At 32.3% G+C, this 27,129-nt stretch overlaps 5 protein-coding genes across 5 annotated transcripts; all 5 read right to left on the bottom strand.

Moving 5' to 3' along the window:
- Positions 1 to 4,762: 4,762 nt before the first annotated feature.
- LOC106771674 lies at positions 4,763 to 5,546 on the bottom strand. The gene has a single exon (XM_014657675.2). It carries the CDS (start codon positions 5,372 to 5,374, stop codon positions 4,985 to 4,987), a length of 390 nt encoding a protein of 129 aa, XP_014513161.1. The 5' UTR covers positions 5,375 to 5,546; the 3' UTR covers positions 4,763 to 4,984.
- A 105-nt stretch (positions 5,547 to 5,651) lies between these two features.
- Positions 5,652 to 9,400, bottom strand: LOC106770707 (LEAF RUST 10 DISEASE-RESISTANCE LOCUS RECEPTOR-LIKE PROTEIN KINASE-like 1.1). Its single transcript, XM_022784842.1, has 6 exons — positions 9,392 to 9,400; positions 9,126 to 9,249; positions 8,164 to 8,818; positions 7,828 to 7,868; positions 7,091 to 7,327; positions 5,652 to 6,992 (listed from the first exon to the last, which is right to left on the bottom strand). The coding sequence occupies exons 1-6, from the start codon at positions 9,398 to 9,400 to the stop codon at positions 6,004 to 6,006; spliced, it is 2,055 nt and encodes a 684-aa protein (XP_022640563.1). The 3' UTR covers positions 5,652 to 6,003.
- A 3,012-nt stretch (positions 9,401 to 12,412) lies between these two features.
- Positions 12,413 to 14,617, bottom strand: LOC106770705 (LEAF RUST 10 DISEASE-RESISTANCE LOCUS RECEPTOR-LIKE PROTEIN KINASE-like 1.1). Its single transcript, XM_014656501.2, has 4 exons — positions 13,917 to 14,617; positions 13,784 to 13,851; positions 13,311 to 13,574; positions 12,413 to 13,232 (listed from the first exon to the last, which is right to left on the bottom strand). The coding sequence occupies exons 1-4, from the start codon at positions 14,615 to 14,617 to the stop codon at positions 12,436 to 12,438; spliced, it is 1,830 nt and encodes a 609-aa protein (XP_014511987.1). The 3' UTR covers positions 12,413 to 12,435.
- A 1,038-nt stretch (positions 14,618 to 15,655) lies between these two features.
- Positions 15,656 to 19,385, bottom strand: LOC106770704 (LEAF RUST 10 DISEASE-RESISTANCE LOCUS RECEPTOR-LIKE PROTEIN KINASE-like 1.1). Its single transcript, XM_022784841.1, has 4 exons — positions 18,674 to 19,385; positions 17,271 to 17,303; positions 16,838 to 17,053; positions 15,656 to 16,725 (listed from the first exon to the last, which is right to left on the bottom strand). Exons 1-4 carry the CDS (start codon positions 19,383 to 19,385, stop codon positions 15,773 to 15,775), a joined length of 1,914 nt encoding a protein of 637 aa, XP_022640562.1. The 3' UTR covers positions 15,656 to 15,772.
- A 3,884-nt stretch (positions 19,386 to 23,269) lies between these two features.
- On the bottom strand, positions 23,270 to 26,127 carry LOC106771859 (LEAF RUST 10 DISEASE-RESISTANCE LOCUS RECEPTOR-LIKE PROTEIN KINASE-like 1.1). The gene is made up of 4 exons (XM_014657859.2): positions 25,341 to 26,127; positions 24,827 to 24,877; positions 24,449 to 24,706; positions 23,270 to 24,353 (listed from the first exon to the last, which is right to left on the bottom strand). The coding sequence occupies exons 1-4, from the start codon at positions 26,053 to 26,055 to the stop codon at positions 23,407 to 23,409; spliced, it is 1,971 nt and encodes a 656-aa protein (XP_014513345.1). The 5' UTR covers positions 26,056 to 26,127; the 3' UTR covers positions 23,270 to 23,406.
- Between the last annotated feature and the right edge of the window lie 1,002 nt (positions 26,128 to 27,129).

Genomic DNA, 27,129 nt, shown 5'->3' with positions numbered 1-27,129 from the left:
AAAATGTCATGTACTTCAGGCCAATAATAAAGATGAGGCAGCACGTGATTGCATGAGTAATCATTGTTCCATCCCCCAATTATATTACTAATATGCAGCTAAAACCTATTCATCTAACGTCTAAATAGGAATCCAATGCTCAATAAGTCAGATTAACTTTAATCAAATTTCACAACTACCAATACCCTTAATTAGTATCTCTATCAACACCCCTATAGCTATTAGATCTGAAATAGGAAGAACCAAATTACAATGTTGTTGGCAAAAATAAACCAACTCTACCTTGTCTTTTTCTCATTAGTTTTTATCGTATCAAAAATATTCCCCACTTCAATAGTAATTAAACTAGTGGAGACATAATAATATTAGTTCCAATTACTGATATTGCTTTACTTGTTTATTTTCTGTGTGAAGCTTTCAAATTAATATGATTTTTCCTTTCATATTCATCCAAGTTCTGTCGTGCATAATGTGTAAACAGAAGTATATTGTTACAAGGGTGACACATTAACCCAAGTAGTAGGCCATCAGTACTTATCACAGGCAGAACTGCCAAACCTTTAAAAGAAATTAATATGATTATACCTGTCATTGCACTCAAGACAACCATCCACTTGCATAAACACTTCAAAAGGAATTATCACTTGAATATCTTAAATTGTTTATTAAACCATATTTATACAATATTTAATGCATCTCAACTTCCTTTTTTTACAGCAATACATTTTCACTTGGTGTTAAACTGTTAAGGTTGTCAGATTTATACTATAAAAACAAGTGTTGGAGAATTAAGAATGTGGGCAAAAGAAGTGAATCCACTCCTACATGTAGCTGCATATGGTCGTCTTTCAGAGCGTTTAAGGATACGGTTGAGTTGAGTCTTTGGTATGAGCATTAGAGTGATGCAAGCAGTTGGGGATGACAATGAAAGATGCATTTAAGATGCGTTTCTTGGCCCATGGATAATATATATAAGAATTTGGATTAAAAGTAGTAGTTGGGGAGAAAAGCTGTATCATTCAGTATAGTTCTGTGCAACTTTCTGAAAGTGACTTTCAGATTGTATGGTTATCATAAAACAACAAATTGCCAACTTGGAAAACTCATCGCTTTGTGTTGTAGCATCATGCAACAGTGTGAAATATTTATTAAGCACATCAATTCAACCCTATAATTTCTTTATTATCCTAAACATCGCTGTCCATTATGTTTCCATGGAAAACTTGTACTAATATATATATACTCACCACATGCAGACTGCTTTCCAGGATAACTTTTATTTCTGTTCGCATTCATATTATTAGTCATTTCAAATTATGTATTTTGACAATTCCATTCACAATATTATATATCAGACATTGAATCTAAATTCCTTATTTCAGTGAACACTAGATTTTAAATTATGTTTTCTCAATATTAGTGAAAATAAAAGCTGCTGGATAAAGTTAAAAGCGAGACAAGAGCGTGTTGGAATAATTGTGAAGAAACAAAGTGTTGTAGAATTCGAAGAACACGTTGTCCAAGTTGAATATACTATTGATCCTTGGCAACGTTAAACACAACACCCTGAGATCTTAGTCTGGATTCCTAGACCAAGAAGTCTTGGATCACTGCTCATGCTTTTGTTTTGTTTTTTTCTTTTCTTCTTCGTCTTCTTTTTTTTTTTTTTTTTATCAAAGTTGGTACTTTTTTGTCCTGTCCATATTTCAATGTTTGTGCTTTAACAAAGAAAACTGTAATGGATAAGCCTTTAGAAAGATGGGCCTTTCATGGGCCCATAGTTAGAGTCCAGTTTGGTAAATGTACAGGGAACACAACCACTGCTTGGCACTCCTTGGTCCTACCCTTTTAAATAGCATATATCCATTGAACAGTACAGATCAGAAAACCGATCCCACCTTTGTTTGGCAGTGAGAGAGAAAAATATAGGCAGAAGCAAAATTCATAGGTGAAAAAAATTAAGTAAAAAAAAGGATGTTTGGTTGAAGAAAATTAAAATGAAACTAAAGTGATAAGGTTTGAGTTGAAAGAAAATATATATACAATTTTTATTTAGAAAAGCTACTTTACCCTTTTCATTTGTTTATTAATTTGTGTTACAGCTAAATAAGTAATGGCGATGTTGTTCCAGTTCCATCTGGCAACCTGTGTGCAAGCACGCAGATTAAGAAAAAAAAATGCTGTAAAGAGTGAAGAAGAAAACAATGTTTTTTTAAAGTATTAAAAGTTTAACTTATTTTGAGAAATGTTTTGGGAGTGTTCAAATTTTGACATTCTAAAAAATATACTTTTTGAATGTGTTGAAATTTTAACGCATCTTGGAAAGTTATTTATAGAAATCAAATTTAAAAGAAAATAAATGACAGATTGTGATTAACATGGAATAATAAAAATGCCTTTATTGTCTCGTCTCTTTTCCAAAAACTGCATTCCTAAAAGTCCAATCTTGAATGCCAAAATCTTAACATTTTCAAAGAAGTAATTTTAAAATGGGTTAAAATTCTAATATTTAAAAAAAAAATCCAGTAAATCTGTTAAATTATAAATTTTGGAAAAATGATTTTCTGAGAGTGTTAAAATTTTAGCCTTCTACTTTGAAATATGCTGTGTGCATGTTTGCTGGTTTCGCTGTGCTGCTTTTCTGTGTGCAGGAAGACGCAACAGCATCTAATACCATAACCTCCTGTTACAGCAAGAGTATTATATATGAAAGCACTAAAAAAAATCGTAATTGGTAATTTCCCCATGAATGAACACCAATTATTTTGAAAACTTACACAATTGGGATAAGCTGAATAACGCCATAGAATGATTCAACAACCCCAGCTGATCCTCCACGAACTTTCGACATGGCATCAAAAGATGTTTCAAAATCAAAGCTACCCAATGAGAATCGCCCTTTGGCTTAAAACAAAGGAGTGATTTTTAGCATAAAGTTGAAATATTTTCGCCATTTTCTGAACGATAAAAGAAGATTGGTAAATTGAAGACTGAGTTTTAAAAACGATTTTGCCTTCCAGAGCTTCCCTGCAAAATCAAATCATGAACAATGTTTAGAGAGAGAAAAGAGAGAGAGAGAGAAAGGTTTTACCGAAGGGCGATAGATACGATTAGAACGAGAGAGCTTGAGTTCGACGGACATGGCTGCCAACTCCCCTTCTCAGACACTAGATTTAACAGTTCTGTTTTTGTATTTTAAGTATTCCAAAATTTACTTTAGTGAAATAGATTCCTGAATCTTTTGAAAATATTTTACAATTTTTGAAAATTAAAAAAATGTTATTTTATTAGATTCTTGATTTTGTAAATCTTCTATAAGAGTTATAGCTGATTTTTTTTGTTTGTATAGTTAAAAAATATTTTAATTTTTTTTACTGAAAAATAAATTAGGAATAGAAAGATAGAATGAGGGGTAAAAAAAGAAGGGGGAGGTGGAGGAAGAGAATGGGGAGGTGGAGGGAGCAACACCCCATTTTACTGAACTACTTTTAAGCTAATTTAGAAAACGGGCCTTGCAGGTTTAAGCTTAAAAGTAGTTCACACAATGGTAAATCAAAGATTTAAACTAAACGCTAATAACCAACACCTGGTAGACGAACAAGACGAGATCTGCACCACGCACCGTACCAGCCAAACACCACCACCGAACCACCACGAACAGCAACCACAGCCACAACACCGTACCACTCCACTGCACCGCACCAGGACTGAGAGCAAAGGTAGATTCTGAAGGACAAGTCTCACAGATATAATGAAGTGTGACGGAGGTGAAGAAGAAAAGGGACGAATGTTAAATTTGGGGGTGGAATTGTGAGGAGAGAGTAAAAGTAGGATTTGGTGAATAAGTAAAAATATAAAAAAGTATAAAGGTTAAAAAAGTAAAAGAAAAGGTTATATTTGTAATTAAAATAAAAATGAAAAAAAATTGGGGAAGTGGAGGGAATAAATCCAGAGGTGGAGGGAGCAATCCCCAGTAAAATGGGGTCAAGAAATGGACAGCCCAGATCTTATCACCGTTTCTTTTTGCACTTCCATAATTTCAACATGTACTTCTATAAAATTTTGTATTCGATATTTAATAAAATAAAATATATTTTTTTATATTTCAAATAGGAAGAAACTGTCCAAATTCAGCTCAATCCAAATTTAATTATTGAATTTTACACACACATATATAGAAGTGGTGATAATTAGACTTAATTAGAATAATTTTTTTTATTAAAAATTGATTTTTACTTAGTACTTAAAATATTTTTTTTATATAGATACTGCATTTAATTTTTGTATTCACTTCTTCCTTTCTTTCGATCTCTTCCAATTGACTTGTTCTAATATGTGATTAAATTATAACTATTTTTTTCTAAATAATAATAATATAGAGAATAGACATATTAATGAAGAAAAAAATAAAGGATATTATTTGATGAAATAATATAAAATTTATATTATTTTATTTATTTAAATTATGTTACAGCAACCATAAAACAACAACAAATAAATATAAATGTATACTTCAAAATTATGTAAAAAAATTATTAAAATGTTTTTTGCAAGAAAAAGAAGGCATTGTTTTTGGATGTCTTGAAAGCATGGCTGTCCATCTTTTGTCTTATATGGACATTGATTAATGGTGCTTTAAGAAAGCAACATTCTTCTCATAACGTGTCTCACGCTTCTCTTTACCCAATTCTAACCTACTTTGCCTTATTGGTTTCTTCTGTGCTAAAAAGAACACTAAGCTAGTAAAGCCCCCAAAAAAATACAACAGCTTCTCTTCTCACAACACAAGAATACTTCAGTAAGTTAAATTGAGACCAAAAATTTAAATTTATTAACATCCATTTCAATCCAAGAGACCGATACACGTCAAATCACAATGTAAATGATTTCAATATCACAGAATAGTGAATATTATAACCAAGATAAAATGCAATTATATTTAAGGAGACTTAAATAGAGAAGCAAAACTTTGATGTGGAACAGCTCATTCGGGAATAGTGAGGAGGAGAGGGCGCCAGTATTTCCTTTTCAACAACGACCTGCAACGGAAACCGGTCCAAGGCGAGTTCGTTGAACCGGGTTCGTTACTCCAAGAATGCGGAACCGCAACGGAAACCAACATTGGAGTAGTTTCGTGATCGTGCACCTGCTCCTCTCGTGGTGGCGAGGACACAAAGAGGTCCTTCAGGGAGTGTCTCCGCATGGGATCCTTCTCCACGGCTCGCCGAGGTGACCGGTTCAGGCTAAGAAGAGTGCGCAGGGATGTTTTGGGCCGCCGGAACTGAACCAACGGGCTCGTCCTCGGGCTTTGGGTTGGGTTTTGCCCCACTCCACAGGGCGTTGTGAAGAGTTTGAACTTGTGCAATGCAGCCATGTATTGAGTTATTTCTCCACGCTTCCTCACTCTGTTCTCTGCTGTATTAAAAGAGGGTTAAAGTGAGTTTGAATTTGAATATTGATAATTGTGAGGGGACAAAGGTGATTGATTGCTCCTAACAAGCATGGGATCTATTTTGGGAACGGTTGCATCTTTTCTTCCACACACATTCATTACTTCTCTTTAATTCTTCCTTTGATACTTTGGACTAAAAAGCACTATGACTCATGCCAAGACCATGGAAATGGAATCGCAAGTAGGCCCTACCATTTTCCCAATCTGCCTTTTTTTCTTTTCAATAAAATAAAACGAAATCGTTGCACCAACTGGATCTTGCGATTTTTAAGAACAACAAAAACAAACAACAAATGTACTACAGTACAACGTCACGCGCAGTACTAACAAATACTTACATTGATTTGACTGATAAATAACGAATTATGTGACGTAGATTACAGAATTTTTCTTTACTTTTTTTTTTCCACAGTCCTTGTCTCTTTGAAATTCGTAATCAATCATTAGTGTAATGGAACTAGGAGCATCGATAGTACAAAAAAGGCTCGGTAATATATTCTTAATTTTTACCAAAACGTGAAAAACTATTGTTACTATTAGAAGAAAAGTGGTTAACCACTGACATTGGGCGTGGTAGATTCACTTTCCCATTTACCGGTGAAGGACCTTGGCGAAGAAAGCTTATTATTCATTAAAATTTCAATTTGACCCGAATTCCGTGAAACTGACGGTGGTGGTTGCATTTCTTCCGTTGAGGTAGACGAGATAACATTACCACCATGATCTCCTTTCTCTGGATTCTCAGACTCATAATTCCCACTTTGGATTTTCTTGAGGAATTCCAGAACTTGGTCCATAGAAGGTCTCAATTCGTTGTCTCCCTGCACACACCGAAATGCCAATTCTGCCACTGCAGTCACCATCCTTTTAACGACTTGGTCTGACTCAAATCCAAAGGATGGGTCTACAAGCTCACGAAGCTTTCCTTTTTGAATCCTTTTCGTGAAAAAATTTGCTAAGTTAACTTCATCCCTTTCCCTGGCTGCATCAACTGCTGGCATGGATGATATTAGCTCCATTAGCACAACCCCAAAGCTATACACATCACTCTTATCGGTGAGCCTGTAACATTGAAAATATTCAGGATCAAGATACCCCGGAGATCCCTGCGGAGCTGTGGACACGTGACTTACATCATTGGGGAACAATCTTGAAAGCCCAAAATCTGCCACCTTAACGGAAAAATTAATGTCAAGCAGAACGTTATTGGTTTTCACATCACGGTGAACGATGTTAGAAGAATGGAGATAGGAGAGTGCAGTAGCAGTGTCTATGGCAATTTGCATTCGAATAGGCCATGTCAGCAAACCAACTCTAGCTAATTCACCGTGGAGATGGCTAGCAACTGTGCCATTTGGAATGTACTCATACACAAGCAACAGCTCTTGGGCGTGACGTGAAGTGCAGCCATAAAGGGACACGAGATTTCTGTGGCGCAAGCGAGAAAGGATCTCGATTTCATTCATAAACTGTTCCACTCTCTTGTAATTGTGCTCAAACAGATGTTTGATTGCAACTTCCCTTCCATCTCTCAGTGTCCCTGGTTTTTTATAGATAAATGCTTAAGCGAATTAATAAGATGAAAAGTGATTGTATCTCTGCAGTGGAAATGAGGTATGTAGTGTATTGTATGCTGACCGTGGTAAACAATGCCAAAGCCTCCATCTCCGAGCTTTCTAGTGAAGTCAAAATTGTTGGTTGCTTCTTGAAGCTCCTTATACGAGAAGATGGGTACCCCAAAGAAGATCATGTCAATCTCTGTGTCTGGATTTTGGAAGGAATCACCATAAGTGTTTCTCGATTGAGCATACTTCTGTTTGCAGTAGCGTAACGTGAAGAACAACCCAAATATGACCCATGGTCCAAGACCGATACCTTCAAAGATTGCGACTTTAATTAATTTCACAACTAACAGAGACTCGAATTAAAGTAATCTTTTTAATGTCAACCAAAGAGGAGAAAAATAACTTCTACGACAAATTTTGTATTTAAGTTTTTTAATTAAAATTGTACAAAAAAAATGTTTCACGTGTCCTAATAATATATTTTAAAAAGAATACTTTTGATTTTTTAAGTTAAGGTATTAATTAAAATTTTCCCAAATAATTCAAAGAAACTCAGTGATGATGAAATCAATATGGCTTTCTAAAATTTTGTAAGGGGACGGGAATTCCCTATTAGATCTTAAGTTAAATTTGATTCACTTCGTTTCTATCCATAATCTTCAGAAGTTCTCTTTTAAAAACGTGTTTTTTCGCTGTTGAGAATTTGATTCTTCCTAAGTTTTCATTTTATGAATGAAAAAACGTGTTCTGTTGTAAATTTCGGAGTGAAAACTTAGATTTGGAAGGAGAATGCCAGGATGTGTAAGTTACCTAGCATCAATGCAAGCTTCCGAGTCGAAACTCTACTTTTCCTGCATAATTTAAAGCAGAGCAGTTGTTCCGATCAGATGACAAAAGAAGTGAAGTGAACCTAGTTATATGTCGATCACTAGATGATAAAGCAAAATTTTCTATAATATTACAGTCAAGCAGAGTAAACAGGGAAGTGATGAAGTAGAAATTAATTACATAATTTTAACTCGTGTTGATGAGAAAAAAAGAGAGTTAACTAGCTTTTTAGCGGAAATAAAAAAGCGTGAAAATTGTAGAAATCTGGTTATGTATGTAAATATTAATGAAGAAATTTTGGTGAGACATGAGTATTACCTCATGGCGCAATATAACTTTGCGTGGCTGTCTAGTCGGCAAATGCCCCCTCTTCCCTGACACTGCGAACAGTCATTTGAAAACTGGAATTGAAAGGTAATTTGAGGAGTTAAAAATCCAAATGGGTCTTTGAAGAACTGGAAATCTTGTCTGACGGGAAGTTGAACCATTGAACATGAGGAGGTTAAAGAGCGTAGATAGTCCTGATCAGAAGATGAAGGGGCAAAGTAAAAATCAAAGGAAGGACATCGAGTATAGTTGATGAAATCTTTTGAAATGTTGCGGTTTTTCTGGTGGCTGCAATTGAAGGCGGTTATATTGTTTTTCAGGTAAAAAGAACCGAAAGGGGAGGATGGAGGGACGGTGATATTATAGCTCAAGGCATTACAATTAGAACTTTCAAGAAGATTGCGGAAATCGTTATCTTTAATGGTAACTTCACTCTTCCATCTCCAACGAACAATGTTAGTAACTTGTAAAAGTTTTCCTCCATTGGTCAACCGGACTTGCTTCAGTGCTGTCTTGTTAGGATTATTACAGCCTTTGATTGCCAAAGCACCACAGTTGGGGTATTCAAAGGTGGTGAAGGGAAAGGAAAACGTTCCCAAACTTCCACAATCAAATGAGTCCGGACAGTGTCCATTTGCATTTCCGGCTGCGAGAAGCAACAATGTCAGATGACAAAACAAAAGTATTACATAAAGATCATACATTTTGGTATGATAGAATAGAACACCACAACCATGGAATGCCTCTATATATATTTTGTTTCTCGCTTATAAACCAACTCATACGCCAGTTGACTGTGAATATCAATGTACATTGGGAGCAAGAATTGAGGTGATTTGTGATTTGGTAATGGCTATTTAATCTCCGTGTTACCATGTTGGTATGTTGATTTAATATTAAATGCTTAAAGTCCTAAAGATCATAAAAACATGATAAATTCTTATAATACTCACGTCCACGCTGACGAACTCGGTTCCTCAGACTCTTGACCTGGTAGAAGTGTTTAACACTTTGTTTCTTGGAATTTGACTTTCCAAAGATCGCTTTCTGACAATAAATACACGTCGCGGTGTGAAACTCGAATCAAACTCTTTGGTACAGATGCACTCAACCAATTAATTAGTCGTACGTAGATCTGTCACCACATACGAAAAACACACACACTAAATTTGTTTCAAATTCTTACAAAATAATAAAAAGAAGGCGATAGGTTCACAACCCTCTGCATTTTTTCTAATCAAATTTATTAAGAAGTTAAAGCGTGTGCAATATGTGTTATTTAAATGATTTTAGTAATAGATATATTTGAATATAGAAGGTTTAATTAAGTTTTAAGTTTCTCTTTAATTTATTTATATTGATTTTTTAATTTATTACATACTTATATAGTTTTTTAATTTTTGTTGTTGTGATTGTTATCTTATTCTACTATTTTTGTGAGTGATTTTTAATATTTTTATTAAAAAACATGTAAAATATCTAGGATGATTCTATTAACAATGATGATAAAAACAATTCCTTAGTCGTTATAAATAATTATAAAAAATATTATTAAATTTAAGTAGTGAATAAAAAACAATTAATAGTCTAACTGTTTTTCTTTTATTTTTATTTTATTTTCTTGACCTGATCTTTAACACTTTAAACTTTATTGTCGGTTTCGCAAAGAATAAAACCATTGGCTAATATAGTCAGCATTTTCGTCTCCGCTCAAAAATTGAGTTTGAAAAGCACACCTCAAAAAATCAACCACCCAAGAACCAAACGAAAAAGTTATTCGTGCGTGTAACTAAGTTGTCCCAGACTAAAATGGGAGTGGTCGGTTGACCATTAAACGTGATTTAGATGATAATTTCAATAATCATCAAGAAAAAATTGTTCAAAAATTAGAAAGTTTGTAATTTAAAATTAAAATGAAATAAAGTAGCTGCAATATTTTATCTTTATTCAGAATTCAACCTTACCATATAATTATAGTTAAATACATTGTAATAAAATACTGTTACTACAGTCGGCCAATCAGATATAAGACTTGGTAGCCGAACACGTCAATAGTTAAACAGATTTAAGACGTAATTAATATGGTAATTGTTATTGATGAGTGGATAATGTTGATATAATTATCATTAAAAGATAAATTAATATATTTGATTATTTTGAATCCTATGAATAGAGGTGTAATTTTGAAGTAATAGACATTTTTTCCATAATTAAATTATTTTAGATCTTCAGAAAAAAATTATAACTTGAACATTATAGTATCTTTGGCAGATCACTTCTCTCAAATCGATAGTCACTACAAAAAAGGAGCAAGCATTTATCCAGACAGAAAAGTAAAGTTAAACATAAATTTTCATCGTCCCAATCGAACATAAACAACCAAATTTTTTTTTTCTTAAGATTATTTCTTATTGAATTTTGATTTGATTCTCGATAAAGAAGAACTTGAAATATTTATTACATCAAAATCTGAAACCACTCTGAATTAAAATTACGCTTTTAATTTATAAACTTTGTGTAAATTTATTTTAGACCCTATTTACAATGTTATCCCATCTTAACGTCGATCTTTTATGATACATGAATACTTTCATTTTTTTACTTTACATCTACATTTGTATTTTTTATTTTAAAATATAAATTAATTTAAGAATATTAAATAAGAAAATAAAAGTATTATTTTACAATTTTCCTTTAAAATTCTGGCAATATTGAAACCTAGTGGACAAAATGCTTGTGCGGGAGATATTCAAAGAGAAGGTTCATTTGTTTGAGAAGTGGGGCTGGGATTTCCAAGAGTTCAAAAGTTGGGGTTCTCTAATTTTGTTGATTCAAGTTTTGAATACAATCAGTGCTTTGTAATTTTTGTTTATTATGCTTTATATAAATCATTATGGATGGTTGATTTTTTTTTTAATGGTGTCTAAGTCAATTCTTGATTTTTTTTTATCACAATACTACATCACCTTTTCAGTTTTTTCTACAAATTTTCTGTTTTTTTTTTTTTCATGAAGACTTTATTGTCAAAAGATTATCTACTCAAACTAATAATGGAAAAAATAATCAAAGGACTAAATAAATAAGAAATCATTAGGAACTACAATTAGTTTCATAAAAAGATAATAAAATGGGTCAAGAAACAGTAAAAAAATTATAAACAATTTCGCAAATAAATCAGACCGAATGATAGTTACATTATCACTTAACAACGTATTAACATAACATTTTGTAATAATCACAGATAGAAACGGCTGGCCGGAATACTTATATCCCAATCTTTATTTGTTCTTTCAACACTTTAAATATTAATTAAATATTTTTTTTATAAAAATTAACAAGTATACAAAAACATATACTAAAAAAATACTCAAAGTAGGAAGGATTTTTTTTTTTGAGAAATGGAATTTTAACATTTTTTTTTTTGCATTCATTATACTATTTTGTTACTTTTTTCTATGATTATTTCATTCATAAATAAGTGTCAAATAATTTCATACAATTTTTTTAAAGTCTTAAAAAATAATAATTTAAAATAATAGAAATAATATTTTCACACATATATATTTTTATATTATTTAATATTTTTTAACATTTTATTTTTTCTTTTCTTAAAAACATAAAAATTTATTTTTTATGATTATAGGAAATCATGTTACCGATAGAACTTCAGCTTTAATTCCAATACCGGGTCCTCTATAAAGGGAAAAAAAGTAAACAAAATTAATTTCATATTAGATTAAAGAAAGTCAAATACAAGATTTTGAATGCCACACAAAAGTCATTTTGATTCAACAATTTCACTTAAGGTTCAATTATCAAAGAGAAGTCTCTGTAGAACGAAATTATGGTTAATTTAAAAAAAAAAAAAAAAAGTGTCCAGTGTCCAGTAAAATTGGATAAAATATGCACTATACCAAAGATTAACTTTTCCCATGAAGATAGTTCACTAACTGGGCTGACCAAAATGTTATTCGATTCCAGAATTATCTTTATTTATTTTTTACATTTCATATCATTCATTACTTAAAAAAAATAGAAAAGTAACTTTTACGAAGTCAATTTTTTTTAATATTATACTTTGAGTCCAAGCAATACCATTCTTTTTTTTTTTTTTTAAATAATGATATTATCACAAACTTTTATATTTATTTAATAAAAAAAAATGTAAATTTTTATATTTAAAAAAAATAAAAAAAAAATATTATCAAATTAATGTAAAAAATTTAAACGGACCAAAAAATCATTTTTCCCTCCCTGTTTTTCCTACATGTCGCACTCACCAATCCCAGCTTGAATTTTCTGCAGTGCTTCCACAACTTCATCCATGGAAGGTCTTAATTGTCTGTCTCCTTGCACACACAGGAAGGCCAATTCCGCCACTGAACTCACCATCCTTCTCACCTCTTCGTTTGACTCAAAGCCAAGCGATTTGCACACCAACTCATCGAGTTTCCCATTTTGAATCTTCTTTATGGCAAGACTCACCAAGTTTATCTCATCACTTTCCCTGCCGGCATCGACCGCAGGCAACGAGGATATCAGCTCAGCAACCACAACCCCAAAGCTAAATACATCACTCTTGTCCGTCAGCTGGTAGTGCTGGAAATACTCAGGGTCAAGGTACCCCGGAGTCCCCTGCGGACCGGTTGACACGTGGCTTGCATCGGTCGGAATCAATCTCGAAAGTCCAAAATCTGCCACCTTAACCAAAAAATTCGTGTCAAGTAGAATGTTGCTGCTTTTCACGTCACGGTGAATGATGTCGGAAGCGTGAAGATAAGCCAAGGCAGTGGCGGTCTCCACCGCAATTTGCATCCGAATTGGCCACGTCAGCAACTTGGCCCTTCTGTTGAGGTGGTAAGCAAGAGTGCCGTTTGGGACGTATTCGTACACAAGCAGTAACTCCCGGCTGTGACGTGAAGTGCAACCGTAGAGGGAGACGAGGTTCCTGTGTCGCAAGTGAGTGAGAATCTCAATTTCATTCATAAATTGTTGCACTCTCCTGTAGTTGTGCTCGAACAACAATTTCACTGCAACTTCCCGTCCATCTTCGAGCTTACCTGCATTTTTTTTTTTTTTGGTTTTAATTTAACAAGTGAATCAAATTTCATATATTAAATATTTTATATGATACCCACCATAGTAAACGCTTCCAAATCCTCCCTCCCCTAGCTTTCTGTTGCAGTCAAAATTGTTCGTTGCTTCTTGAAGCTCCTTATAAGAGAAGACGGGTACTCCAAAGAAGATCCTATCTGTCATTATGTCGGGATTGTCGTGAGGATCGGCTCCATTTCTTGATCGGAACAGAGCCAGTGCACCACCATATTTACAGCGCCGTAATGTGAGGATCAACACCAATGTTATTACATTGCACAATCCAGCACCTATACCTGCCATTGTTGCTTACATTTCCAATTATTAAGCTTATACATGCATAAGAGTATCATGGAAGGATATGTCATCTCAATGAAAAAAATTGTTCAGCAAATTATTTTGGAAGCCAATTCCTTTAAATACAGTAAATCTTTTTTTAGCAACGAAATTGGAGAACAAAGAGGGTTAAATATTATAAAAAGAAAAACAATGACACTTTATGCAATGCAAGAGACACTCTGGAGTATTAGATCATGTTTATTACCTATTATCAATCCTAGCTTCCAAGCTGGACTTTTATCCTTCCTGCATAATAGGAGAGATCGATCACATGCTTAAAGATATATGAATTTGCTAAATATTAGAAATACCTTGGGACGCAATGAGGTTTTCGTTGGTTGTCGAGGTGACAAAGGCTTCCGGCACCCAAACACTGGAAGCACTCATCTGGCGGATGGAACTGCAAGGGAATGTCAGCAGTTAAGAATGCAAAGGGATTTGCAGAGACTGCATAGCCATTGACGGGAAGCTGAACCATTGAACAGGAGGAAGCTAGAGAGTTGTGAGACACATCATCAGAGTGTGGAGGCCCCATGAAGATGTCATAGTCACAGCTAGTATTTTTGAGGAATGTTCTTGGGGTCTTAACTTGGCGAGTGCGGTTACACTTGAAAATGGTTATGTTGTTGTTGATAGTGAAGTAACCTAAGGGAGAGCTAGGAGGGAGTGAAATATTGTGGTTGAATGTCTCACAACTATCGGATTGCAGGAGATGATTGAGATGATCATCAATGAAGTAGACAGTAGTAATAATCGATTGCATCTCAAACTTTCTAACCTTAATCCACCATGATCCGATCTTTAACGTTACCCCTTGCCCTGAGTTTGGGTTGTGATCATCACAACCATGGATTGGCCATATGCCACAATCTTGGCGTTGTAGCGTGGTGAAAGGGTAACCGAATTTCCCATGGTTTCCACAATCAAACCAGAATGGACAATCATCCTTGTGCCCATTTGCATTCCCAACCCACACAAGGAAAACCATAATGAACGTGTAAACAGGAAACATCCTCAGATGATACTAAAGAAAAGGTTGTGATTGAACCCAGAAAAGATAAACTCAATAATTTATAACCCATTCCTCGCCGCAAGTGTGTCACACGATTGAGAAGTTGTTTCATATCTGCTGTTGACTCGAAAAACGAGTAAAGAAGCAGGGCCCGGTCCCCAACTTCCAAAGCAGAAACACAAAACACATGTCTCTTGGAATCTTTGAGTAAACAGATTGTTTGGCGGTCTCCTTAAAACTAAGTTCATTTAACACTCTCTTTTAATAATACAATAATATATATTATAAATTTAAATTTAATTTAATTAAAATATTATTATTGTTTAATTAATGTCGGATAAATATAGTTTTATCTTAAATAAATTTTTAGTTGTCTTTTCTTGTGTTAAAAAGATCGTTACTTTTCTATTGATCCTGATATTTCACACTGGATTTTTATTATACTCTCAATTAATATTATTATTTTATTTTAAATTTTTAATTTATTTATTTATTATAATATATTATAATAAAAGAAAGAGTCAAAGAGAAAAGTATCCGAACACCATATTTCTTTTTTAGTTTACACGTACCTAACACTAACAAAAGAACATCTTTATTTTAAAAATAAAATAAGTCAGAACAAATTAATTAGAAGAATAAGAATATTAGTTTTTTTTTTAATTTTAGAAAAGTATAAAAAGTTTTAAAAAAAAAATTATTATTTTCCTTTTATTTTTTCAGCAACATGTTTCTAAACTGGTCTACTTGCATATACTCCATAACCAGTTCAGCCTGCATATTGGGACTAGATTTACAATTGTGACCAATTTGAAACCGTTAACCACAAACATACTTCCCATAACTCTATAGTATAAGATGTTGAGAGTTGGTATTAGTAGTCCCTTCTGTTTATTTAATTTTGTTGATTCAGATATATAATATACCTAATTTTAGAAAATAATCAGTCTCTATGGCCACTTCATTTCGGGTAGATATGGGAAACAGCTCTATTTCAAATGATTCAGACAGTAATAGTTCACGGAGAAGCTATTAAATTACAAACAAGTTTTGTATTATTAACTAAGTTAATTAAAAAATTTAACTGATGATATATAGTTAGCTATAAAAGTTCTATATTTAGTGAGAAAGGAAGAAAGTTACAAAGTGCAAGATTTATTGACCACTAACATTAGGACTGGTAGAGCGACAGTTCCATTTATCTGTCACGGCCCTTGGCGAAGGTGGCAACTTCGTATTCATCAACAATTTCACTTCATCGTGATCTACTGAAGATGGTGATGATGGCTCTTCATCCTGAGCACGCCCTGCTTCATCCTTCCCACTTTCTATTCTTTTCAGCACCTCCAACACTTCATCCATGGAGGGTCTCAAGTCCTTGTCCTGTTGCAAGCATTGAAAAGCCAATTCTGCTACTGCAATGATTTGTCTTTTAACATCATCATTTGACTCAAAACCAAGGGAAGGATCTACCAGCTCGGCAATTGCATTTTTATGAATATTCCTTACTGCTAGATCTGCCAAGTTTATTTCATCCTTATGTCGGTTCAGATCAATTGCTGGCATAGATGATATTAGCTCAATAAGAACAACCCCAAAACTATACACATCACTCTTGTTGGTAAGTTGGTAGCAGCGGTGATATTCAGGATCAACATAGCCAGGGGTGCCTTGTGGAGCAGTGGAAACATGGGTGACATCAACCGGGAACAGTCTCGACAATCCAAAATCTGCAACTTTAACACAGAAAGTGTTGTCAAGCAGAATGTTGCTGGTTTTGACATCGCGGTGAATGATGTCAGAGGCATGGAGATAGGCCAATGCAGTAGCAGTCTCAATGGCCACTTTCATTCGGATAAGCCACGGCAAAGAGGCATGATTCGTTGATTCACGACGATGGAGGTGATTGGCCACAGTTCCATTTGAAATGTATTCATAAACAAGCAGTAGTTCACGGCTGTCATATGAAGTGCAGCCATAGAGAGACACTAAGTTTTTGTTGCGCAAGCGTGTGAGGATCTTGATTTCATTCATGAACTGTTCTACTCTTCTATAGTTGTGCTCATATAGCCGCTTCACAGCAACTTCACGTCCATCATGGAGTTTTCCTAGTTGTTGAAATAGAGATGAAAGAAAGAGTTATTTGAGAACAGAGAAAGTGAAAGAAAACACATTGAATTATTTTGTACACAGAAAGGTGTAGTTGTTTGGTACACATACCATAGTAAACAATCCCAAAGCCTCCTTCTCCTAGTTCTCTTGAACGATCAAAACTTTTTGTTGCTATTACAAGATCCTTATAAGTGAAGACAGGGACCCCAAAGTAGATACTCGCACTTACTGGGTTTCGATTTGAAAAGAAACCAAACAAACATCTGGGTTTGCGGTTCCATAGTATTAGTAGTCCAATGATAACAGTAGCCGACATTCCAATACCTAGAACCCATCAAAAAGGAGAACTCCTATCAGTTTAAGATTATCTTGTAGAACGTGTAAATGTGAAATTTGAAACTGTTTGACTAATTTCTAGTCTATGACTCTGTCCTCGAGCATTGACATGGAAAGTTAAAATGAGAAACGAAGAACAAAAAAACCATTCAGACATTGAAAACATGGGGCTCGGATTGGCGTATAAGAAACGAAGAAATGTTACCTAGTACTAACTTCCATGCCAAATTCCGCCGCTCTGCAATAGAAACCAAAGGGCCAATTAATTAAGAGCAAACGATCAAGTTAAATTAAATTTGATCACCCATACCATTTCTTACTAAATGATACTTCTCAAATTCTTTTAAGATGCACATTATATTCTTATTTTTTTTTTAATGGTTCCGAGGCAAATACTTGTTGTAATATTTAACAACAATTAAATAGAATTAGTATAATATATAAAGGGTGTCAATGTAAATATAACATGTTAGAACAGTCAGGAGACTTTTTATAGGTCTTTAGAAAAATGTATTGGACATAATCCAAAAAGAAGAGACAAATGTAATTTATTCATCTTTTGGTCAAGGGTTGACTTAAAATATGATTAGTTTCATTGTATAAGTGAATAAAAATAAATGAATATTATCGTATATGAATTTTAAATACATCATTACTAATTTTACCTGATTATTTATAGATAGGGATAATAATGCGAATCAGGATGTTGTTTATAAGTCTCTTCCGCATATGATTTGTAAAAACAGATCAGCCGATTGCAGTAAGAAATACAAGTTAATTTCTTCCATTCTCATAATATTTGATTTATGAGTTTGTGGGTTAATTTAATCTACAAATCAATAAAAAATAATTTATTTTAATATTTTCTTTATTTATTAAAAGATTTAAAATACTAGGGTTACATGGTTTTTATATTAAAACATTGAAAATATTATAATTTAAAAGTTTAAATCAACGCGGATTATACAATGAATCAATTGTTCTGGATACATTACAAGTAATACGAGAGGCTAACAAACTAAAGTACTTAACTCATTTCATATGACATATCCTTCTATATGTCTTTCAGTTGTTAGCTAAATAAATAAATAAAAATAATTATAATTTTTTTATAAATAAATAATTATATTACGATGTTTTTGAATTTTTTAAATTATAAATAAATATTTATAAATAGAAAAAGTGTATTGAAATGTGTTATTAATCTTTACAAAGAGGATGATTATATTTTAACAGTACTTTTTTAAAACTTTTTTACAACGGACACGTATTATCAATTTATTGGTTTATTTGAATTTATGTTTAAAAAAATATTTAAAACAGATAAATCACCGACCATTAGGTATGTTGTAAAAAAAATTATTAAAAATGTGTTGTTATAAAGATAAGTTTGTATATAAAGCAGAAAACTTTGAATGGGCTAGTTGGGTATACCTATTATGTGTGTACTAAATAAAAACAATTATTGAAGTTGATGTTTTCTGATACTCCTTTATTGAAAATTCATTTCTTGAAACCTTTAGTTGAGGAGGGTTATTGCAATCCCTCAACTTGAGGCATCCCCTCCTCCTCTCCTGCATTCTTTAACAAAAAATAAAATTTGCATACCTGTGCTGCAATTGAATTTTCCTTTAATGTCAAGTGAACATCGTCCTTTTCCATCACCAAGACACCTTTCACATTCCTTCGATAACTGAACTTCAATAACACTAGAACTAATTACAAATAGAAAGGGGTCGTCGGTAGAACTTCCGTCTACAGAAAGCTGAACGGTTGAGCATGGTGCTAAAGAGCTGGGCCACTGGAAACCCGGAGGAGTTAGTGTATTTGGAGGGCCATAGAAGATTTCGTACTCAGAACAGTTTGAATATTTATAAAAATCCTTGGAAAGGGAGGGTTTCAGGGACTGATTGCATCTGAAGATGGTGATACCGTTTTTGTTGAGGAAAGAAGCTAAAGGAGAGGTGTCAGGAAGAGTAACATTCTTGCTGAATGCTTTGCAACTTCTGTTTCTCAAATAACGTTGTTGTTCGTCATCTGAGATAAATATGGTACGAGGTTCTACCTTTAAAACAGAGTACGAGGATGATGTGGAGGTGCCTAGTTTGATAGTTTTGCGAGAGGAAGGAGGAAGTCGTTGACAGCCATGTATAGCCAACAAGCCGCAGTGTTGTTGCTCGGTGGTTGTGAAAGGAAACTGAATGCGCCCAAGAAATCCGCAGTCCGAATATGGTGGACACCTTCCATTCTGAGCTGAAACAATCAGCAAAAGCTGTGACAAAAATACTATTAGCGATTTGAAAAAAAGAAGCCAGACCATTAGGAATGTCGAATTGTCAATCAAATATGAAATCAAGGAAATCAAAGAGAGGAGACAGACACTTGAGAATTTAGAATAACCAACGAACGACAGTAATATAAACCCACAGTCAAAAAGTGCTGCACCTTGTTTTTCAAACAGTCCACAAAAAAACATTTTTTCGTTTTTAAGTATTTTATACGCTACTTGATTTCGAAAATGACGTTTTAATTAATTTTCATTTGGAGAGATCTGAATATTTATAAATGCAGGTTTATTTAATGATAATCACTTCGTATCAGTCAATAACTAAGACAACTAAAACATTTGGTGTATAACTTTTCTTTTTTACTTAAAGACAGAACGAGTGGCTTAACAATAATATTGGTGTTTGGATCAATAAACTCATATACTAAGACATATTTTCACCTAAATATTAATACTGCACTAGCTTTAAATATATTGAATTCAATTTTAAATATAATTAATATTCATGTATCCTTTTTCTATTCTCTTTTATTCTAAATTTTTGTTTTATTTAAAAGAATTTCTCATATATTTAAAGTATTTTTTATTTTATTATATCCTTAATTATACAAATTTTTTTATGAAATTTCAATATATTAAATAGTTTTTAAATCACATTTCATAATTGTTATTCGTTTTTAATATTTTTATTTATTATTTATTTTTATCATGCAGATTTTTTTTTTAATGATTGTTGATATTTTCTAACATAGTTTTTATAAGTATAATTTTATTACTGTACTTTTATAAATATATTTCATTTACTGTAATATAATAAGTTAATGTCCATTTTTTTATTACCTTGTAACATATACTATAGCTCAAAAGATAAAATATCTATGAATTATTATTAGTTTAATATATTTTTTGCAAATGTTTTTTAATTAACGCTTGCAAGATTGAGTTGTTTTAATTGTGATGAAATTGTAATGTCTTACATAATTATTTCATTTTTATTCAATTGTTATTTGATAATTTAATTTAAAATTTGTATAATTAAAATTTCTTTCTAAATATTTGATATTTGAAGAAAAAAAAAATGTATCGTTTTCATATTAAATATTTAAGAATATGATTAAGTATATTTTTTAGTTGATAAACTTTGACGCAAAAATATAATTTGTTTCTATCTCAAATTTTGATATAGTTTGATTTTTAAACTTAAATAATGAATAAATATAATTCTATTAATACAACTGGGTTAACATGTTAAACTACGTTTTAAGTTGACATTTCAGTTGTTTACACTATTTGATAAGTTCTAGTTCAAATGTAAATATGTAACTTAGTTTAATGTGTAAAATGTAATTGAGTTAAGATGACTATATTCATTTATTTCTAAAGTTTGAAAATAAAAATATATCAAAATTTAATAAATGAATAAATTTCAATTTTGCATTCAAGTTTTAGAACTACAAATATATTTGTATTGATAATATGATGTTTCATTGTTACATTTTTTATATTTTTATTAAAATTATTTAATTAATACTAAAATAATAATAAACACGTATAAACACAAGGAGGGTATATTCCAATAGAGATGGGGTGTGACAAATTTTAAGATGAGAGAATTAAAATAGGAAAGTTGCCACACATAACCTATATTGAATGGATGACGATTACTTCGTTAAATTCATAAAATATATCCTTAATAATTTCAATTTAATCGCTTCTTACCCTCTGAAATATTTCAGAAAATTTATTAATATCTTGCTTAATTAGTTGTTCAAATTTTAAAGTAATGATTAATCTCTTTTCTTCAATCTAGATTTAAAATTCTTAAGTCGTAATTCATAAATATATAATTATTCAGCTATTCCAAATTCATGATGTATTTTGGTTGGTTTTAAAAGTTAAGATAAAATGAATTTTGAATATGTGAATATTCCTTTTAATAAGATATGATTTTTTTTCTTTATATAAGAAATATTTCAAGTGAAAAAATGATTCATTTAAATGTTCTATAGACGTATATATATTCGATATACATTCACGAAAATAATTTACATTTATTTTATCTTTTGGTTTAATTTTTGAGCTAAATTATTTATTTCGAATTAAGTATGCATTTTAAATTGTTTTATTTTTTTTTAAAGTTATGGTATTGAATTAATTAATTATACCCTATTTTAAATATTTTCCTCTTTTAGTGTATTTATATCTTGATACGTTATATTTACGAGTTATTTTTTGCATTATACCAATTATTAACTATGGGTTTATTAGGAGTAAACTTTGGTTGATAAAAGGATATTGACAAAGTAAATGACATATAATTTTTTTTTTTTGCAATTATAATTAAAGACTACGGTGATTATGAAATGCAAAGTAAACTGTGTTTAAAAACTGTACCAGGGAAGGAAAAAATATTTAAAAAACTACAAGGCTCTTATTTATATTAGTTACACTATTTGAAAACTTCGTAATGATTTTAAAAAATAATTATAATCAGTACAAAATTAATTATGTTAAAGCTAAATATTAATGAAAGTGCAAATGATTTTACGAGATGTTGATGGAGGAAAACAAAAGACACAGACAGAAGACTCTGTGATTGACGTTTTCAAAGTCACCCTTTGGGGGTCACAAGACAAAATGGAACTACTAAGAAAAGTAATGAATGTGCAGAGAAATTAAGTGAATGCTGATTTTGATGTTAATTTCTTAGCTAAAAAAGTCCACATTCCATGATGCACACGACGCGGGGAAGTTAATTATGGGTTTCATCTTTAAAAATGATACACAAGAAAATTAATGAAAGGATTACTCCCTAATTATTCTAATTTAAATTTGTTATACTGAATCATTACTAAACAAGAACAGAAAACATATAACGTTTTTCTAACAAATTAAACTAAATTAAAATTTTGATCATATATTGATATACAAAATCAACAAAATGTCATTTCATCGTTTAAATTTAAAAGATTATTATAATAAAATAACTAAAATTCAAAATAAAGATTTTAGCAATAAAAGTTCTTAAAAATTTACTTAATTAAATTTCAAATTCTTAATAAATTTAGATATTTTCAATAAAGTTTTACTAATTTTTTTTATTTATCTCAACATTTTTAAATATGAGTGACGTTATTATCTTGTAATATTATTTAATATCATGTTAAAAAATCTACTTTAAACTTAATTTAATTTTACAAAACTAATTTTTAAAATAAGATTTACATTCATTAGTATATCATTATGAAATTATTTTATTTCTAAATGATACAATATTTTTAACAAATAGAGTGTCTCTAAAGATCATGAATATTCCTGTGATGCAAAATGGATATTTATCTTTTAAGATATAATGTGTATGACAGCTGACAACAAGATTTTAACTTCTCTATCTATACCTTCTCATATTTGTGGATGGCCATTTGTAGCACAAATTGTTTAATCTTGCAAATTAATAATCTTTCAGAAAGTATGAATTTTTTTTCCATCTTGTGAATCCAGGTGACCATTAAAGCATTATGTATGACAGAATCTTGTTTTCACTACTTCCATAGATGTTTCTGCTATACTCTTCGATATAGACTTTGGTTCTTTTCCTTGAATTGTGTTGATTATGAGATCTGTATCTTGATTGCTGTCTTTCTATAATTTTTCTCATTGTAATTTTTCTTCATAGATCTTTGTCAAAATTATATCTATTCTGATTTAGCGTATTATCTTTTGTTTCCTTTCCTTGATCAAAAGAGCAATGTTGTATATACATATTATCGTTCTATAATTTTTCTGCATAAGGTAACTTTTTATAATACAAGATATAATCAAATAATTCATCATGAATAATATTATATCAAAACATATATAACTTGTTCATATCAAGAACAGTCACGCTTTCTTCCAAGAATTATAATTATCTCCACAGCACTAACATATATTACTGTTTCTTAAAAAAGAAACCAAATTTTCCTTTACCGATACAACCAGAGACTGTAATTGTAACTAAAAAAGAACACGACAAGAAACTCATTTATAATAATGACTAACTAGTGAATCAAAATTAAGCACTGGCATTGGAGGCAGTGGATTCACTGTGCCATCTATCAGTGACGGCTTTAGGTGAAAGTTGTACCGTCATGTTTTTCAATAATCCATTTTCATCCCAATCTGGTGAAGGTAGAGAGGGTGGACGTAAATGTTCTTCATCCAGATGCTCAGGCGTGTCATTTTCAATTCTCATAAGCACCTTCAAAACCTCGTCCATTGAAGGTCTCAAATCTTTGTCTCGTTGCAAACACTGAAAGGCCAATTCTGCCACTGAAATCATCATCCTCTTTACCTCACTGTCCCAATCAAAACCAAGAGAAGGATCAACCAGCTCACTAAATGCACTTTTCTGAATCTTCTTTATTGCCAAGTTAGCCAAGTTTATCTCATCCCTATGCCTGCTCATATCAACGGCTGGCTTAGAAGATATCAGTTCAATAAGCACAACGCCAAAACTATACACATCACTCTTGCTTGTAAGCTGGTAGCATTCGTGATATTCCGGATCAAGGTAACCTGGGGTCCCTAGCGGAGCAGTGGAGACATGTGTGACATCATTCGGGAACAGCCTTGAAAGACCAAAGTCAGCAACCTTAACACTGAAACTTTGAGTAAGGAGAATGTTTTTGGTTTTGACATCACGGTGGATGATGTCAGAAGCATGGAGATAACACAATGCACTTGCGGTCTCTATCGCAATTTTCATTCTTATGTGCCATGGAAGAGTGTGTGGCCTTGCAAAATCACCGTGGAGATGGCAAGCAACAGTACCATTTCGAACGTGTTCATACACGAGCAGTAGCTCACGACTGCGATGTGAAGTGCAGCCATAGAGGGACACCAGATTTGTGTGGCGCAAGCGAGTGAGGATGTGAACTTCGTTCATGAACTGTTCAACTCGCCTATAGTTATGCTCATAGAGACGCTTGATAGCAACTTCTCGTCCATCTAGCAGTTTTCCTGATTGTTAAACACCATATCAATCACTAGTTACAACTCATTCACACAAAATCTGTACAAGTATATAACATGAAAGTGAGAGAACGGTTAATTACCATAGTAAACGGTTCCAAAGCCTCCACTTCCAAGTTGCCTGGTGTTGTGGAAATTGTATGTAGCTTCTTTAAGCTCCTTGTAAGAGAAGAGAGGGACTCTGTAGTAGAACCTGCAATTTTCGGGGTCTGGATTTGAGCTGGGACCAATTGAATCAGTGTCTGGGTTTCTCGATTGGTGTTGAGGATCTGAAGGAGTGCATTTTCGTCTAAATATAAGGCATCCAGTTAGCACTATAGCTAATAATATCACGCATAAACCTGCAATAAGGGGATACCAAATATTGATCGGGAAAAACTTTGAAGATATAATACTTCAACAAATACGAACTCTCACTCCCAGGACATGGATTAAATAAAAAATATATATTACTAACTTACCTGTTACAAGTCCAAGTACCAGCCTCAAAGTTTTACTGCTATGCTTTGGCTCTGCAGATGAAGCAATATTGAAGAAAGTTTTTAGTAAACAATGAAGTAATGAAGTTTTAGACTAACATTAGAATATGAAATTACGATAGTCTGATCTAATTGCCAATTTGCCTTGGTGCCAGTACAGTAAAGCACGGTACATGGAAATTTTTCTGAAAAGATTATTATTTTAAATGGATTTACGTCGGGAATTAGCTCTTGATTTCTGGTAAACAAAAAAAATTAACATTCAGTAATCAACTTGACTCTTGCCAAGTTGCCACTGAAGTGCTAAAAAGGAAATCATTAAATGGTCAATCGAGAACAAGAATTTAAAGAATAATAAAAAGAGGCGCAGCCACGTCTAAAACTATACTTCATTGGTGACAGTCTCAGTGGTCTAATTCAGAAAACTCATTGTAGCGAAAAGAAACATTCAATTCAATGGATAAAGGAACATAAAAGAAATCTATGCGAAGCTGACCTTTGTGACAGTAGAACTGACGATCGCCGTCAAGATGACATTGACCTCGTCTGAGATTATAGCACTCATCACAATCCTTAGATAATACTACTTGAACAACCATCTGAGCAGATAAAAACGATAGAATGTCTGTGGTATCGGCCTTGTCCTTTTTTGCTAAGTGAAGAACTGAGCAGGATGAGAAAATTCCACGAGCCTCATCATTCTTAGGTAAGGAAAGGCTGTCATAATAGATATCATAACCATACTCAGTGCAGGAGTGAGTAAAATAATGTGGTGGGGGTTTCATATTGAGGTCATGTTTGCATCGGAACAGTGTCACATTATATTTTATATAATAAGAGTATAAAGGAGAATGAGATTGAAGACTGTAGTTATTATTCGAAGTATCACAGATGTTGTTTTGTAAACGCTGGTGCAAATCTTCATCCGAAATTGAAATCCCATCCTGCTGAATGTTGCCTGTAAGCACAAAGTGTTTTCCATTTTTCTCCAGCTGAATCAGTTTTTGGATAGATAGAGGATTATCACAACCATGTATAGGTATCAAGCCACAGTCTGGTTGTTCTGCCTTGGTAAAAGGGTAATGAAAAGACCCAAGATTGCCACAAATAAAGGAGTGTGGACAACCTTGGTGCCCATATCCATAACCAGCACAGAGGAAGAGTACAAGGTGATAAAACAAGAGGAAGTTGAACAAATCTACGATAGCCATATCAAATTCCCAAACAATATTTTAAGGAACAAGTGATGAAATCTCTTAACAGGGAGCTCGGATTCTCTATGAATGATGTTATGCTTAGTGTTCTTAATTTGCATAGTCACACCCCATTTACAATATATACATGTCATGAATCAACTAATCTAAAAGAACGTCTTTGATTGGGAAGTTGACTTGGAAGATGAGCATGGAAGACTTGGAAAAAAAAGTTAAGTGTAGATACAAACATGTCATTGTCTTCATAATTACAACAATGAAACCTGGCTCAGCTTTCCAGTCAATTTCTTCCATTGATTTTATACAGTATATTCGCACAAACACAGGACTGGAATTGACCCTTCCGAGAAAAATCCACATAGATGAACTTTGAACGTCAGTATTTGGTAATAGAAGAGTTCGATATTTTCTACATATGCATTATACTATTCATTTTGAGAATAGGTTTTGTGGATAGTGACAGAGCAATGTGTCTAAGTGACGGGCACAAATGTTATAGTAAACGCGTCTTGAGAAAGTCTCCAGTAGATTTCAACATTTCAGGATATCTCAGAAAGGAAAGAAATAGAGAATTTCAGACCATAGCTACAAAGATCTTTCTGTATGCTCATCTGAATTTAACTGGGTTTACAATATATCAATTGACAAATAAAAGTGCATAAAATATTAAACCGAAATATATAAGCTTTATGAAAGCTAGTTTATTTATTTATTTCTTGTTTTATATAATATTTTGTAATAAACTTGTACAATATGTATTAATTTCTTTTATTCATGAAAATACCATTAATGGAGAAGTGGATGTTAACAAAAAAAATTACACAGAGATACCCTTGTTGGACAATCACTTTTAGAAAAACAAAAAATAAAAATAATCAAATTCTTTCACAAGTTAAACCTAATTTTTTATCAACTTAAAAATCAAAATTTAAAGAAATTTTACAAATTATATTTTAACTTTTAAAAACTTTTTGTTTAGAATGTGGATGAATAAATTTACCCATACATCTCCTAGATTTTAAGTAATAATATATTATTTTATATATATTGGTGCATTAAAAAATAATATAT

The sequence above is a fragment of the Vigna radiata genome, chromosome 8 (genome assembly GCF_000741045.1).
Source record: "Vigna radiata var. radiata cultivar VC1973A chromosome 8, Vradiata_ver6, whole genome shotgun sequence".
Taxonomy (NCBI): Eukaryota; Viridiplantae; Streptophyta; class Magnoliopsida; order Fabales; family Fabaceae; genus Vigna; species Vigna radiata.
The sequence above is the reverse complement of the archived record's forward strand: the minus strand, read 5'-3'. Positions and strand labels throughout refer to the sequence as shown.